This window comes from Pterocles gutturalis, unplaced genomic scaffold, assembly GCF_000699245.1.
Source record: "Pterocles gutturalis isolate BGI_N339 unplaced genomic scaffold, ASM69924v1 scaffold7061, whole genome shotgun sequence".
In the NCBI taxonomy this organism is placed as follows: Eukaryota; Metazoa; Chordata; class Aves; order Pterocliformes; family Pteroclidae; genus Pterocles; species Pterocles gutturalis.
In genome coordinates this window covers 205855-220246 of record NW_010097780.1, presented here as the reverse complement: position 1 = coordinate 220246, position 14392 = coordinate 205855, and the positions used below count along the sequence as shown (strand labels likewise).

Below are 14392 nucleotides of genomic sequence, written 5' to 3'. Positions count from 1 at the left end.
AAGAGGCTGAGGAGCTCAACCCAGTCAAACCCAGAATGTTGGTTTTCAAGTGAGACTATATTGTAAACAGGTCTGGAAAACTGCAGATGCAAGGAGAGTTAGTGGAGTTTCTTTGTATTGCAGTAGTGTATTAGTACTCTGTTCATGGATTTGGACCTCACTGGACTTACTGAACTTGGCAAACACAATACAGCAAAAAAGGTGTAGCAAGGATCTTGTAATCTAAATTGAGGGATACTTCATTGACATGCATGGCTGTAAAGCCAGGTACAAGTTAGCATATTGAATAGAAGAGCTGTCTTCTTGTAAAACATAAATACATCGTCATTCCTCATTGTTGTTAATGAAAACATGTGATAACAAATCTGTGTGGCCTCTGGGGTATAGTAACAATTTTGATTTATAGAATATTTTTTCGTGTTCTTTTATAAAAAATTCCTTTCAGTAGGAGAGGGCGCTCTGGAAGGAAAAAAAACAAAACAAAACATAAATCTCAAACTTTATGAATTAGTAGTTTTAGAAAAAGAAACCCAGATCCCTGAAGTACGATCTCATGCTCAGTAACTTGTTTGTCCCCAAATGAATTCAGTTATTTAGTTCCTTTTCTCCTAGATGGATCAAATAGGTATGATACTTATTTTATCTCTGCAGTAGATTAAGTCTTTGCAATATATATTCTCGGAGACAGGATCTTGTAGAGGGTTGTGGGGCACACAAAATTGTTTTTTTGATATTACATTCTATTGGGAGTGACAGGTTATCTTTACATATTTAAGCACCAAAGTGTACACTTTAGTGGAGTCAGTTATTTAGTAATTACTGAAATCTGCTTGATGACACAGGGTATGACAGATGACCACCTGTAATTTCATTATACATAGGTAATATAGATACATATCCAGGGTAATCAAATATTTAACGTATCGATAATAATCCTTCTGGAGAGGAAGGAAGAAAAGGTCATTCACATGAGCTTCAGTCCCAGTGGGTGTAATGTCCTCATTTAATGTCACTGACCTGGCAAAATGTTATGCGGCAATTTTGTCAGCTAAGGATACACAAGAGAGAGTTTTTAATCACCACCACAGTGATCAGTTCCACATTTGTTGGTCTGACCAACAAGAGGAGGTGGATGCTCAGGCAAGAGTCATCATTGTACAGATGTTGGGACTGACTACAGTGCTGCACAGGTGTGAGAAATCAGAATTAAAGTTATGAGAAGAAAGTGACATCTGGAGAGCAAGGTACAATGTGCAGGGAGTCCTGCAATAGAAAGTGGAGCTTCTACACTGTTTCTGCAAGTAACCAGAACAAAGGTGAACATCTGCTCCTCACACCACCTCACCAGTGAGGAGGCTGGGGGTGTGCAAGAAGTTGGGAGGGGATATTCCATACCGTATGGCATCATGCTCAGCATGTAAAGCTGGGGGAAGAAGAAGGAAGGGGGGAAACGTTCAGAGTGATGGTATTTGTCTTCCCAAGTGACTGTTACACGTGATGGAGCCCTGCTTTCCTGGAGATGGCTGGACACCTGCCTGCCCACTGGAAGCAGTGAATTAATTCCATGTTTTGCTTTGCTTGCATGCGCGGCTTTTGCTTTACTTATTAATCTGTCTTTATCTCAGTCCATGGGTTGATTCTCTCCCCCATCCCATGGTGGGGGAAAGTGAACTGCTTAGTTGCCAGCTGGGGCACTGTCTGTTGTTTCTAAAACTTTTGCAGGTTGAAACAAGCTCTGTATGTCCTAGCATGTTAGGACAAATGTGAAATGCATCTTTGTTAAGCAGCAGCCCCATAATTCGGTAGGGGTGTTGCTGGTCTGGGAGCTGCTGTTGCCCATGCTTGGCTATGGCTGGATGTAGTTTTGCAGGAATGAGTTTGTCTCTACTTAGAGGCTGGCCCAGACTTTGGTCCTTACAGCAGAATCTGCAGGTGTTCCAAGTTTGTTCCCAAAACCAGGAGCAAACATTTAAATTATGTAGGCAGTGCTTAAGTGCAGGATAGTTAACATGTAATTCCTGTGCTCTTTTACACAATAAGTCTGTAGGGTAAAATTTTCTTAGTTAATGATAAGTGTAGAATAGATAAAAGGTTTTAGTAGGTTTTTTTTAGGTATCATTTCAGAGTTTATTGTAGCCTTAATTTGTAGGCTTTCTCTATTGTGTGGGGCAGTGTGCTTTGCAGTCCCAGTTCTCCGGTTATCAAATCTGGGTGACATGCTGGACCATGTTGTAGATATTTTCTGTTGCATTTTCCTTTCCTTAAAATCCAGCACAGAGGAACAACATGAGAGAGGAGAATGTGGGGTGTGTGTGTGTACCTCTCAGCCCAATGTGGAGCTGGGATACTCCCAGGACTGCATTGCTCTGGGAGCTGGGAAGGGCTCCTGGATCCCACAGCATAAACCTGTCTCAGAAGAATCAGGCAACTGTCTCATTCTCATGACTCAGATTAACACAGCTGATAGCAGAGGTGATGGATAATTTTGGAAAGTTGTGCCACGATTGACATTGGTGCTTTTCCTAGTATCCGTCTGCCAGAACTTTGTTTCGTGTATAGTCATGCTTTCAGTTCCGCCACAGACAAGAGAGATGTTGTAATGCACTTGGGTATTGCAAGGCAGCTCAGAGTTCAAATAATTTTAGCTGGCCTCAGTGGGGTTAAATGCTGCGGTCAGAGATGTGCAGGGTGTATGTTTGCCCAGGACAGGGATGTAAGAGCACAGGAATGGCTGTACAGAGCCAGAATAGGGAATTCTCTTGGCTAAGACTCTGCCTCCAGCAGCAGCCAGAAGTGGACACCTAGGACAGAGCATTAAGAGAGCAAACTTGGCACTCTCTGACTCGTGTCTGCTCCTGGCGTGATTTCCCAGCATCTTCAGCTCAGACACTTCCTGAACCAAATGTATTCAAATTGTCTCTTATTTGTGTCTTATTTACCCGTGTGATTTTCCTATTTAATATGTGTACTGTTTGTATATGCTGCCAAATTCCTCCTTTCTTTCTTAACAAAAGGTGTAATTTCCAGTATAGCATCACCCTTAAAGTACGCTGATTGAAGTAACTACCACTAATAAAAGAGCAGTACATATTTTCCTGATTGCCTTAAGTACTGCTTAATATGTTGTAATGTCTAACATTCCTAAGGCAGATATTTGCCTTTCATGAAACATTAATTAGAATCTAAGAATCAAAGAGGAGAAAAAAAATACATATGTATATATGCACATGCATCTGTTTGTCTGTGAAGGCGAGATGGTAGAAACTTCGTATTTTAAGAAAAAAGCAATAAGTAAATATTTGAGGGAGCACTTTATCAGGAGATTACACTGATCTTTATTAAGCATATTAAAGCAACAAAATACTATAGTTTTTATATCATATGATTTTGGCATCTCACTGCTATAGTGGCTGAAGTTTTGTAAACTGTAATGAAAAATAATCTGTATCTTGTGTCTTCACAGTTTAATATGTTGTGTTTGTAAGGATACTTTCACCAATATCCTGAGTGTGATGGTAAAAGTATACGAGCTATCAGAAAATAAAATTATGTTATGTGAAAAGCCTACTACAAAAGGAAGTAATCGAGAGCTGAAAACTGGGAAATGTGGTTCAATTTCCCTTTTCAAAAACACAGAGAGCTCATATCATGCCAGTTAGCATCTGAGACTTGAAGGTCTTAACAGAAGGAGGGTACTTTATCCTTAGCGAGATTAGCTCCCTGAATGAGTGCTATGCTGCTGTGCATGTGTTCACTTCATTCAGAAATGTGCCAAAGGAGCCAAGCACAGGCGTTGGGACTGGAGTTGTCTCTGCTTCCGACTGTCCTTGGCAGCTGAGGAGCTGCTCTGTGAGCTGTGTGCAGTCACTGCTGCCCCGCTTCACCCAAAAGAGCACTGACGGCTGCCCGTGGGTTTGGGTGAGCACGCACTGCTCAGTGTGTCAGGGGATGCTGTCCCACCACTGGCTCCAGAGGCCAAGATTTTAAAAAATAATGCAGAAAGCTTGACTGATGCCCATAGTTATTCATGTAAGAGCTCTGGTTTCTAGAAATGCTAAGTGGCCAAAACCAACAATGTTTCTGTAGACTAGGTTCCCTTTGAATGCCAAGCAAATGCTAGAGATTCAAGGTTTTTCTTCAACTGCTTATTACCATCTGAATGCAGATATGTTACATTCTAGTTTTCCACTTTTATTTTGTTTGCCTGCACTTTCAGTTACTATGACTGAAGTTTTGCACGTCTCATAAAGGAATAAAGCACATTGCTAAATGTATACTCTGCTTGTGTATTTGAGCATTGTATATTTATATCTTTTTCCCCTTAAAAAAAAAAAAAAAAAAAAAAGAAAAACTTTGAATAGCTGGGTGTCCAAAATTGGCCTGAGGGTGAGATATGAATGTCTGCCTGTTGGTTCTGTCCTGTATTGCCAAGGCACATTGTCACCTCCTAAGTATGTAGCGTGGTAATATCTCCCAATTTTTGTTTTCAGCCTGTCTATTTATGTGTTTATCTTTGTGTGTGTTACACACGAGTATCATATGAAGAAGCTTCCTTGTGGAGCAAAAGCTGGATTTTTCCAGTTGTTCCTTGTGTTGATTGCTTATGTCCATGTTCTCAAATTTCTTCATACAAATTCTGAATTTCCTTGGAAGTTATGGCACTGGTGGTAGTCACAGCTGGTTGCCACTGAAAGGGGTGATGACACTCCCCTAACCGTTGGCCACAGGTTCCCATCCTCTCCCATGTGTCCGTGCGGGTACTTGGTGGACTCCACTGTTTAGAGAGCTAAACCAGCAAAAGCAAGCAAGCTGGTCAAGTGTTATTTTTTCAGAATTTACTTTTTGACATTGTGGGTCACTGGACTGGCTTGTTGCAGAATCAGACAAGTGCCGGTGGGAAAGCAACTGGAGCAAGACTGTCCTGGTATGCCACCTTAGCCAAATCACATCCTTTAACAGCCCAGAGCCTGAGAAACACAAGATGACCGTGGCTCACATTATGCCCACATTGTGGAGCACACTCTGGCCTGCCAAGCTCCTCATCTGAGCTGAGCAGATGCCGCACGGGGCTGAGCCCAGTCTGGTTCTCCTTTTTCTGGTAGCCAGAGTAGAGGGGAAACAGCTGATACGTGCCCGGGTCTTACCCCAATGTGACGTTAGCGTCTGTTTTTAGCAGCCATGGAGTATTGTTAAGGTGCAGCCGTAAGTCTCTTATTTAACTACAGGGCCAGATAGAGAGAAAGTTAATGCAGTCTGAATGCTGTAAAGGAGAGATGTATGATAAGGTGGGGGGGACTTTGGACACGAGCTCGTCTACGCTTGTTGGTCTTGAGTCACTGCGTTTTCCATAAGGTCTTTTGTGAGGCAGATGGGCAACATAGCCAAGGAGCTTGAGCTCATAGCGGAGTGGTCGAGGAAGAGTAAAGGTGGCAATCATAAGACGAAAATGCAACACTGGGACACTGTTTGGGTTTGTACAGCAAAAAACAAAGTGGCAGCTCGCTGCACATCCCTGGCTCTGTCCTGGTTATGTCAGCCAGCTCTTGCCTGACTTACTGGGACACCATCAGTGCCATGCTTTGGTAGCCGAAGGTAACACTGCATATTTGCCATGGGGTGAGGGCATGTGAGCAGGCTGTTTGTAGGGAGCAGCCACTGTGCAGCGACTTGTCACCACATGGCATGTTGTTGGTGTGTCACAGCACTGAACAAAGTTCAAGTCTTTAATAAATGTACCATGCTCCCCAGGCAGCCGTGCTCTGCAGATCTCTCAGGAAAGACAGAATTGGTATAAAAAGACCCAATATGTGTGGTTTTAACAGTGCTACTGCATATACCGAGGGCTTTTCACGGTCTGTATGTGGAATGGAGGCAAAACCCCCAGGAGGTTAGGGGCAGCATTTGCAGAAAGGAAGAATAATAATCTTGCATCACCAGGGTTGTTGTAAACCTAGCCGCATGCAGTGCAGATCACGTTCAGCAGAACTTGATGGCCATCTACTGGCGAAGCCCTGGGCTTTGTTTTACTTTGCAGGCTTTTTTGCATCAGAGAGACAAGCACTTGGCCTTGTGTGAGTTGCACAGATGCGTGTTTTCACTTCTAACTGGAAGTAACATAGCTGAAGTTTTGTAGATCACCCTAAATGCTCACATTGGTTTCATTCATTTCACCGTCTGAGTAGTACTGACTGCAGGTGTTGCAGCTGCTTATGGACAACCAGCAGTCTGACAGGATTTCTGTTAGTGTAATAGATTCTATACTACTATAGAAATTACACTGGAAATAAACCAGCAAATAAATGAATGCCAAACTGACAGGTCAGAACCCAATTTTCTTCTTTATTAATTTATCTTTTGAGCTTGATGTATCAGCAGTAATTTGATACAACCTGCAGTTTCCCTGGGATGTTACCTGTGGTGTCAGTCCTATTGCTAAACCTCACCCTGAACCTTAAACGCTGCCTGAGCTCTTGGCCATTAACAGGAGAACTGGCAGCTCCTCCTCTGGGCACCCTAGCAGCTCGCAGCTGCTGATGCGTTTCCAGGTCTTCAGTCTGGGTAGTCAAGAGAGTAATTTACAGTCAAGAGAGGCTACTACAATATGGGGGGGTATGTTTGTTTGTTTGTTTGTTTGTTTCACATGGTTTTAAAACATATTGTAAACAAAAAAAAAAAAACCTCAGTAAAAAAAAATACCCGAGTTCCCTGTCATGTCCATTCTCAAAGACTTTGTCCATTGAGGTGCCATCAAACTAGTTTCTGGAGCCTTGTACTGACCATAGCCACCTGGCAGAACCCCCATGGACTTCAAAACAAAAATTTTGGCACAGAGCATGGTTTTGAGGACTTTTTTTTTGTGTCTCTCTATGTGGCAAGTGAGGGTATTTTATAGAAATTGCTTGAGAAAGGGAGGGTGTCCCTTTACTGCTGCATGGCCAAGGGAGGGAACAGCAGCAAATCAACTGACAGTTACTGCAAGAGGGACTAACGTTGGGAAGCTCAAAAAAAGCACCTTGTGCTCTTTTTAGGGCTTCTTGTGGTACGTTTAAAAAAATCACACAGCTTTGTAAAGCTAAAGCAAGACTGGTGGTATCAGGTAGGGTCTGGCTCCTTTCCACCGGTGAACGTGTCTCACTGTGGGGTCCCCCTGCACCACAGGGGTTAGAGTGGCAGAGGAAGATCACCTTGGAGGGGTGCTCTCACTTCTAATGTGAGTCTCTTCTGCTGGCTAGTTTGTCATCCAGCCTGCACTGCTGCAAAGGGACAGCATGAGATTGCATTTGGTGGTTCCAGTTAATGTTAACCTTTCTCCTCAGCATGCTGAGCAAGTGATGGCTGTGAAGCCCACAGGGGTCGGTGGCAATGCACGGCACCTTCTGTGGCTTTTCAGTTATTTTCCCTGGCATGGAATAGGTAGGATGCTTTGCCTTTTAGAAGGAGGGAGCAATTCAGTTAAGAAGCAGCAGCAGTGATCATGTGCCACCTTTGCGGCACTGCTTTAGGCCACCATCTCCTGTATAAATATCTGGGAAAGCACAGAGCAGTTCCCAGCAGTGAGGTCATTTTCTTGTATGTGACAAATAGCTTTTTAGGAGCTGCTGACTCCGCTTAAGTTTCGTTTTGTCTTGGGGCTGGAAATTGCAGCAACATTATAAACTTGATCCTCCTCCCATTTAAACAAGCAGTACTATCCAAGACCTGAATGCCCTGTTACAAAATAGGCTTTTAAGACAGCTCATAAATCACATGCAGCAAAAATGGTGCACAAATATTTGTTTTTAAAGATAAAGATTTTCAGGTTTTGAGCACTGGATTTTGTACCTTCAGTATTGAGCTTTAAGATTTGATTTACATGTTTGCTTTTTATTTTAGCTGATGGGATGTTTTAAAAAAAATCTGGAGTAGCAAGACCATTCTCAGTGAATCATCTAAGCCAAGACTTTTATTTGCAGATGCTTAAGTGCAATTCCTAAGCCATTTCTGTGAGAGCTAAACATTATCTGTATTCTTGTCATATAGCTAAAGTGCTGATATGTCTTCCTCTCTCAGAGACTACTTTTTGCTAGTTAGTGTTAATATTATGGCCCTCTGTCTGTTTCTTCCTCCATTTCAGAAATCCCCTGCATACCTATTTACACACATCGTATTATAGGCAAAAATAATTAATCTGGAAAATCTCTTTGCCTGAAGATGAAATATGAATATATATCAAGAGAAAAAGAGGGCTGTCAGAAAAAGAATGCTCCATTTTTTTAAATAGCACTTCAAATTAGGGTTGTACTGTAAAAATATTTAAACAAAAATAAAAATGCATAATTTGAACTACCACAAATTCAAGGCTGAAAGATTTGTGATGCAGCAAATCGGAACATCAGTGAAATCACGTGCTAACAGTGTGAGAAGCTTTATGCAAAGTTTTAACCCAGTATAAATAGTCCTTAGCAAATTCTGGAAATCTCTAAAAGTGAAGTTTATGCCAGAACAACTATAGCTATAACAGGGCTGGCTATTGTAACAGGAAGTTGGAGATTGGTGTTGACACAGGAGCTTCTCAGCAGATTCATCAACATCAGTATTTCTTTCAAATGCCTTTCTTAGTATCTTAGCTTCCCCAAAGGTTCGTGCTGACTTCTTTTCCTGATCAGATTCAGTTTATTTTCCTCCGATTCATGTTCATTTAACAGTCACACATTCTTTCAGGACAACTGGGAACTTACATCTGAAAAGTTTAAAAGAGCTGGCTGAGGAATCTGTAGATCATTTACCTTCAATGTCAATAAACCCAGGAATGTGAGGGAAACCCCAGAAGCTTAATGAAAGCCAATGTTGTTGCAGTACATAAAGCAGCTAAACAGGCTAGTATAACTGCAGGTGAACATGACTGCTGTGCAGTATAACCATAATGTGGTTGATAAGGTGATCAATTAATAATGATTTATAGCTGGGTAATATAATTAATGGAAGTCAATGAGAGTTTGGATCTTGCATACCAGCTTGATAATAGTTTATGACACAAGTTTATCTAACCAAGGTAGGTACATTGTTGTAGGAGGCTTGGCTTTCTTCAAGTATTATACTTGGTATGCACTGTATTTAGAAACTCAAGCAACATGACTCGGGATTATATTATTTAATTGCTTAAAATTGAGATAACTGATGGGCCTTAGGACATTGCTGTAAATGGAGTATCTTCAATGAGCATTCACATTTTTGTGGGGATTGTTTGCTGACCCTGTGCTGATAAACTTTTTGTTTTTCAGTGGTCTGAAAGGAAATAAAATTCATTGACTTGCAGATGATAGATGGAGAATTGTTAAATAAAGAAATGGAAAAACCGCTGCTGCAGGGTGGTACGGATCTCTTAGCAATCTGTATGCAAGGAAACAACAGGTGTTTGGCCAAATGCGAGGATCTGTAGTCCAGATCTGGCTACTGGAAACACTTCTTTCATAAAAGGTTTCAGGATTTTTATCTATTTAAACTTGTCAAAGAGAAATTATGGAGGCCATATATAAAGTTTTTTAGAAAGCAGGGTTCAGTGAGCTTGGATCTGGACATATGTAAAATAGAAATAAAGATCAGATAAAGTCAGGCTACTTCACTATTGGAGCAGTATTTCAAGGATCGTGGTGTTTTCTGTGGCAATAAGCACTTCTAAATCAAGACTTGAATTATTTCATGCTGCTAAATAAGCTCTGGTTCAAGCACAAATTGTTTGAAATATGTGATGTGGACATTAGAGAAAACGAGGTACTTAATTCATTGTTATGGTCACTTCTGGCACAGTGATATGTTGCAGCTGATTTTTGGGGGCCCTGGATATATACCATGCTCTTGCTTCATTTTTTGCTTCTGTTCTGGTCTTTTTAGCTCAATTTCACCGTTCAGTATTGAGAGCACAAGGCGTCAGAGAAGGTCCGAGTCTCCAGACTCCAGGAAGCGGCGCATCCATCGGTGTGACTTTGAGGGATGCAACAAAGTATACACAAAAAGTTCCCACCTGAAGGCGCACCGGAGGACGCACACAGGTAAGACTTTTCTGGTGCTGTGTACCACAGTTAAGACAAGCAGGTTCCTCTTTGTCTAATTCAGGACTTACTGAACTCGTCGTCCTACACTAAGAGCCAAAAGCCTGTATGTAAATAACAGAGATGTCCGCGAGTGCATCAGCATTGGCATTCTGGTGCAGATCAAGAGTGTGGTTTTGAATTGAACTTCCCTGTCATCCCCACTTTGCAGCACAAAGGCAGCGTCAGCAGAAACCAGACTCCTTTCAGATGAAACTAAACAGAAAAGTGGCCTCCGGGGACACACGTACTGTGTGTCAGCGAACAGTGCGTGGTCATTGCTTGGGACCAACCAGAACTGGTCCAAAGAAAACCCTCAAGAAGAGCATATAGTGTGGACATGAATCTTCAGCACCGTTTTTTTCACTCTACAGACCTGCTCCTGTTGAGTCGCTACTTGCTTTTACAGATGCAGCCTTTGAATGCTAGGTGCCACTAAATGCCTTCAGTTCAATTCAAGGGTAAACTCAAGAGCTCAGTATTTCTTTCTGGAGGCTTTCAGAGGCATCTGTCACGTACTGCAGAGGGAAGTCAGTCACTTTATGAGAACAAGTTGCACTAGGTCCCTACAACAGATATGCAAGAGAGGTGCCTAGATGAACTGGGTCCCGTTCGGTGATGATAATACTTAGTCAATACCTGGTGTCCTTGTTGACTTTATGGGCTGCTACTAGCCCACATGGCAGGCATATAAGGGTAGCTGAAGTAGTGATGTGTGATTATAATTTTATTGCGGATAAACTCAGAACCAGCAATTTGAAGTCATCAAGAGCAATAGAAAAGGGGATCACTTGGATGGCTAGAAAAGCAGTGGTCAGAGTGCTCTGTTAGTATTGTTCCTTACTCTGCTGTTGATTTGCTTAAATTAAATTTATTGATCTCTCTGTGCTTAATGTACTTCAGTGTTCTTGTAACTCCTTGGAGAAACGATGGTGTTTATCCAGCATGTAGCACAATGTTACTCTTTACTGAGAGTCTGCTCATGCTTTCTGTGGTGTGATGTACTCTAAAAGAGTATGAGATATTATTTTTAAAAATTAAGTGATGGCTTCTCCATTTCAAATGAGGCCACGTCTTTTATGTCTTTTGGTTGGTAGGACTTTTGTTGAGAGGAATACTGAACAAGGCTCCATCCTAATACCCCCTACTAAACCAATTTCTGTAAGGTAAGAGTCCCTTCCTTAAACAGTGGAAATGTTCTGGTGATCTGAGAATTTCATTAAGTTTCCCTCCAGGCCAATTGTTTTAGCTTCTTTGTATCTTCTCATTAATGCTTGTGACTTCTCTCTCTCAATTTATTATATCTTGTCTTAATTCTTTTTTCCTCCTCCTTGTTCTTTCCCATCTTCAATGTGGTCTTTCATCCCTACCCTTCTGATATATTTTATTTACCCTTACCCTTTCACCTTGTTCTCTGTCATTCTTGTTTTACTTCTTTTGTCCCAATCTAAGCCTACTCTGTCCCTTTCCTTCTCCCTACCCTGATTTCTAAGTTGTTTCTCTGTTCTTCCCTGTATCACCCTTGGAGCATTATATGGCTTCAGCAGATTAGAAGGCAGGGAGCCTAGTAGAGGCATGAAGCTAGTAGAATTTTGGTTTGAATCGAAATACCACTTAAGGGTTTATACCACAGGGAAGTTACTCTTTTCTAGCCTGCAGGACTGGCAACCAGCCCGGAAGTACAAGCAAGCACCGTGTAAGGAGCTGAGTTACAAAAGTAGACGTGAGCAACCTCAGAAGTGTCACACCCAAGTTAGCTCAGAAATACAGAAGGTTCTTCTCTGCCCTGATGTTTTAAATCACTGAGTATCACTTTCATTAGTGATCTCATGGCAGACCAGCACCTGCAGGTAACACGCTTACATCAGTGTCAGATAGTCTGCACCGCTGAATCTCAGGCTGTGCGCTTAGGGTGCTCAAAACTAGGCACTGAAGGCTTGAAACAGTGTTGGTAATTACAGCTTTTGCAGCATGGAGGCAGTTTCTGTACCTGCTGTAATCATAGGATCCATCTCCCAGCATTGGTTCCCTGGCAGCTGGTGTCTAGGCTATGCTATCTGTCTGGGATCTCTGGGTAGTCAGAGGAGAGGGATTGGCACCTCTGGGGCACATTATTCCCTCTTTGGGTAGACCCAGAGATTGGCTTGAGAAGGTGCTTCTCTTTCACTGCTGACTGCAGAGGAAGCCTGGATACCTACCTGTTAGCTGGCTGAAATGAATCCCCACCCCAAAAGGCCTGAAATATTTTGCAGTCATGTTAGATGTCGTTATATTCCTTCAGGGAGAAAAAAGAAAAAAAAAAGTAAAATAAAAAGCCTTCATTAAATGGTCAGCTGTTAACTGCTTTATATTTTCATGTCTTCACACCTGCTGCAATACAAGAAGTGTAGTCTAGAGAGAAGTTGAGCACTGATTTTAGCCAATAGACCTGATGAGAAAAATCTGTATCGTGCTCTTAAAATTAAATGTGTTTTCCAGAGCACTTCTTAGATCTTGGTAAGAAGTTGATATATTGTGACTTTACATGTGGCACCAACCATGAGTGTACCCTATGTATTAATCTCATCTTACATTTTTTGTCTTGGTCTTTGCTTTTGCTTCAGGGAAAAAGAAGTTAATTATTCACGTATGACCCGCAGTAATTAGTGTGCAGTTTTGGATAAGTATAAATGAAGTATGACAGCTGTGCACGCAAGGGTGAACAAGCTTCAGTAGGAAACTTTCTGAGAGAAGATCACAGAAACTCAGCATTGCATAATCTGGACTTTTTGTTTTTAGGGAGGCTGATCTTGCTGACAGTCATTTACCTAGGCAGGACATGTTTGAGAACTAATTTTTTTTTCATTTACTATATATGCATAGCCACTAAAACATTTGCAGTTGTTTGAATGCAGGAGGAAAAATAATGTGGTATTTTGGACAACTTTGTTCTCTGGAAAGTGTACTTTTTTTAAACCTAATTAAAAATGGAAACAAAATATTGTGGATGGTAACAGTTGCATTTAATTCTCTTCAGGTGACCCCTATTTTTTTTTAAGTGTGCTATCCTCTAGGTTCTCCATACTTCTCAGCAGTATCCTAGAAACTTAGTGTACTGGTGTGGGCATGGAGTCCACTGGAGGGCGAGCTTGAATTGCACATCCTCTCTCCGACTAGAAAAACTGCAAGTGAAACCTGTAACAGTTAGAGCATTTCATAAATCACAAGCACTGGTATTAAATTTCTCTTTCTACTATCATCTTCTTGTTGTTGTTTTGCCAAATCATCAAATAAAGCTATCAGGGGGTATCGGGTGTGATGGAGAGCCTTTGGGTTTCACAGGCAATCTCGCAGCTCAGGTTTATCAACTCTTTCCACAAGCAGAAACTGTGAGAAATTGGCTCACTGGAGTTGCGTTGAGTTAGTTTCTGCTTCAGTTAATTTAAAGAAGACTACTAATGTGTGACTCTACAAATAAGTAATCTTCAAAAATGAGAAAGCCAGCAGCCCTGGGTTGCATTCTTGGTCTGTGTATGTCTGTGTTGCGCTTGGCGTAGGTGCTGGTGTCAGCCCTGGGAGTGGGGAGAGCTCTAACTGCCATTCCCCATGAGGTCTGCATCCATGCAGCCCCCCTGGGACTCGCTTTCTTTGGTTTGCTGCTTTTACTTTGGAGGGAAACAACGGTGGAGTTATTTTATGATATGTAATGGCTATTTCAGGCCTTTTAGGCAGTACTAAAGTTGTTGTTGACACTTCCAGTAGGACAGCTGAGCATTGCAGACTAAAGAATACTGGTTTGTTCTACTGTGGTTTTTCCCCCCCCATCAAAATTTCATTCTAAAAATATTTAAATTTATTTTAATGAATTGTTGTTGTTTCCTTTTCTATTAGCCCTGGTTTGTGAAAGATCTACAAACTCTGTTCCCTCTGAAGAGAGATGGTGAAAATCGGATGTTTCATGTAAATCAGAGTCAAATCAGTCTGTTGAGAAACTGATATGGGTTATGAAAACGAGACTATAATAACTGATTTGTGAAGTTGGTGAAACTGGAAATCATGGGTCTGTGAAAACTGTAAAATGCATTAAATGATTTCATTATTTTATCAAAAAGTAGGCAGATATTTTTCATGCCATAAAATTGAGAACAAACGTCTTTATCTCCTGTGTAGTTGGCTGGATGTTTCTGAAATGTCATGGAAAGCTGCAAAGTAGTCAAAAATGTTTGCAATTTCCCTGCAAAATTTCACTTGACTTGTCCTTATTTTTCAGTCATCTGTAACTATAATGAAAATAGGTTCATAAGCTTGATATGGTGGAGGCAGCAGAACAAAGCCTTACAGTCACA

At 41.5% G+C, this 14392-nt stretch overlaps 1 protein-coding gene across 1 annotated transcript in view; it reads left to right on the top strand.

Annotated features, from left to right (window-relative positions):
• Window positions 1–14392, top strand: part of KLF12 (Kruppel-like factor 12) — a gene marked incomplete at its 5' end in the record, with an annotated part of 87638 nt that overhangs the window by 59414 nt on the left and 13832 nt on the right. The window contains one exon of the mRNA XM_010086480.1: window positions 9871–10028. Coding sequence (XP_010084782.1) covers window positions 9871–10028 — 158 coding nt within the window. The remainder of the gene's footprint in view (window positions 1–9870; window positions 10029–14392) is intronic.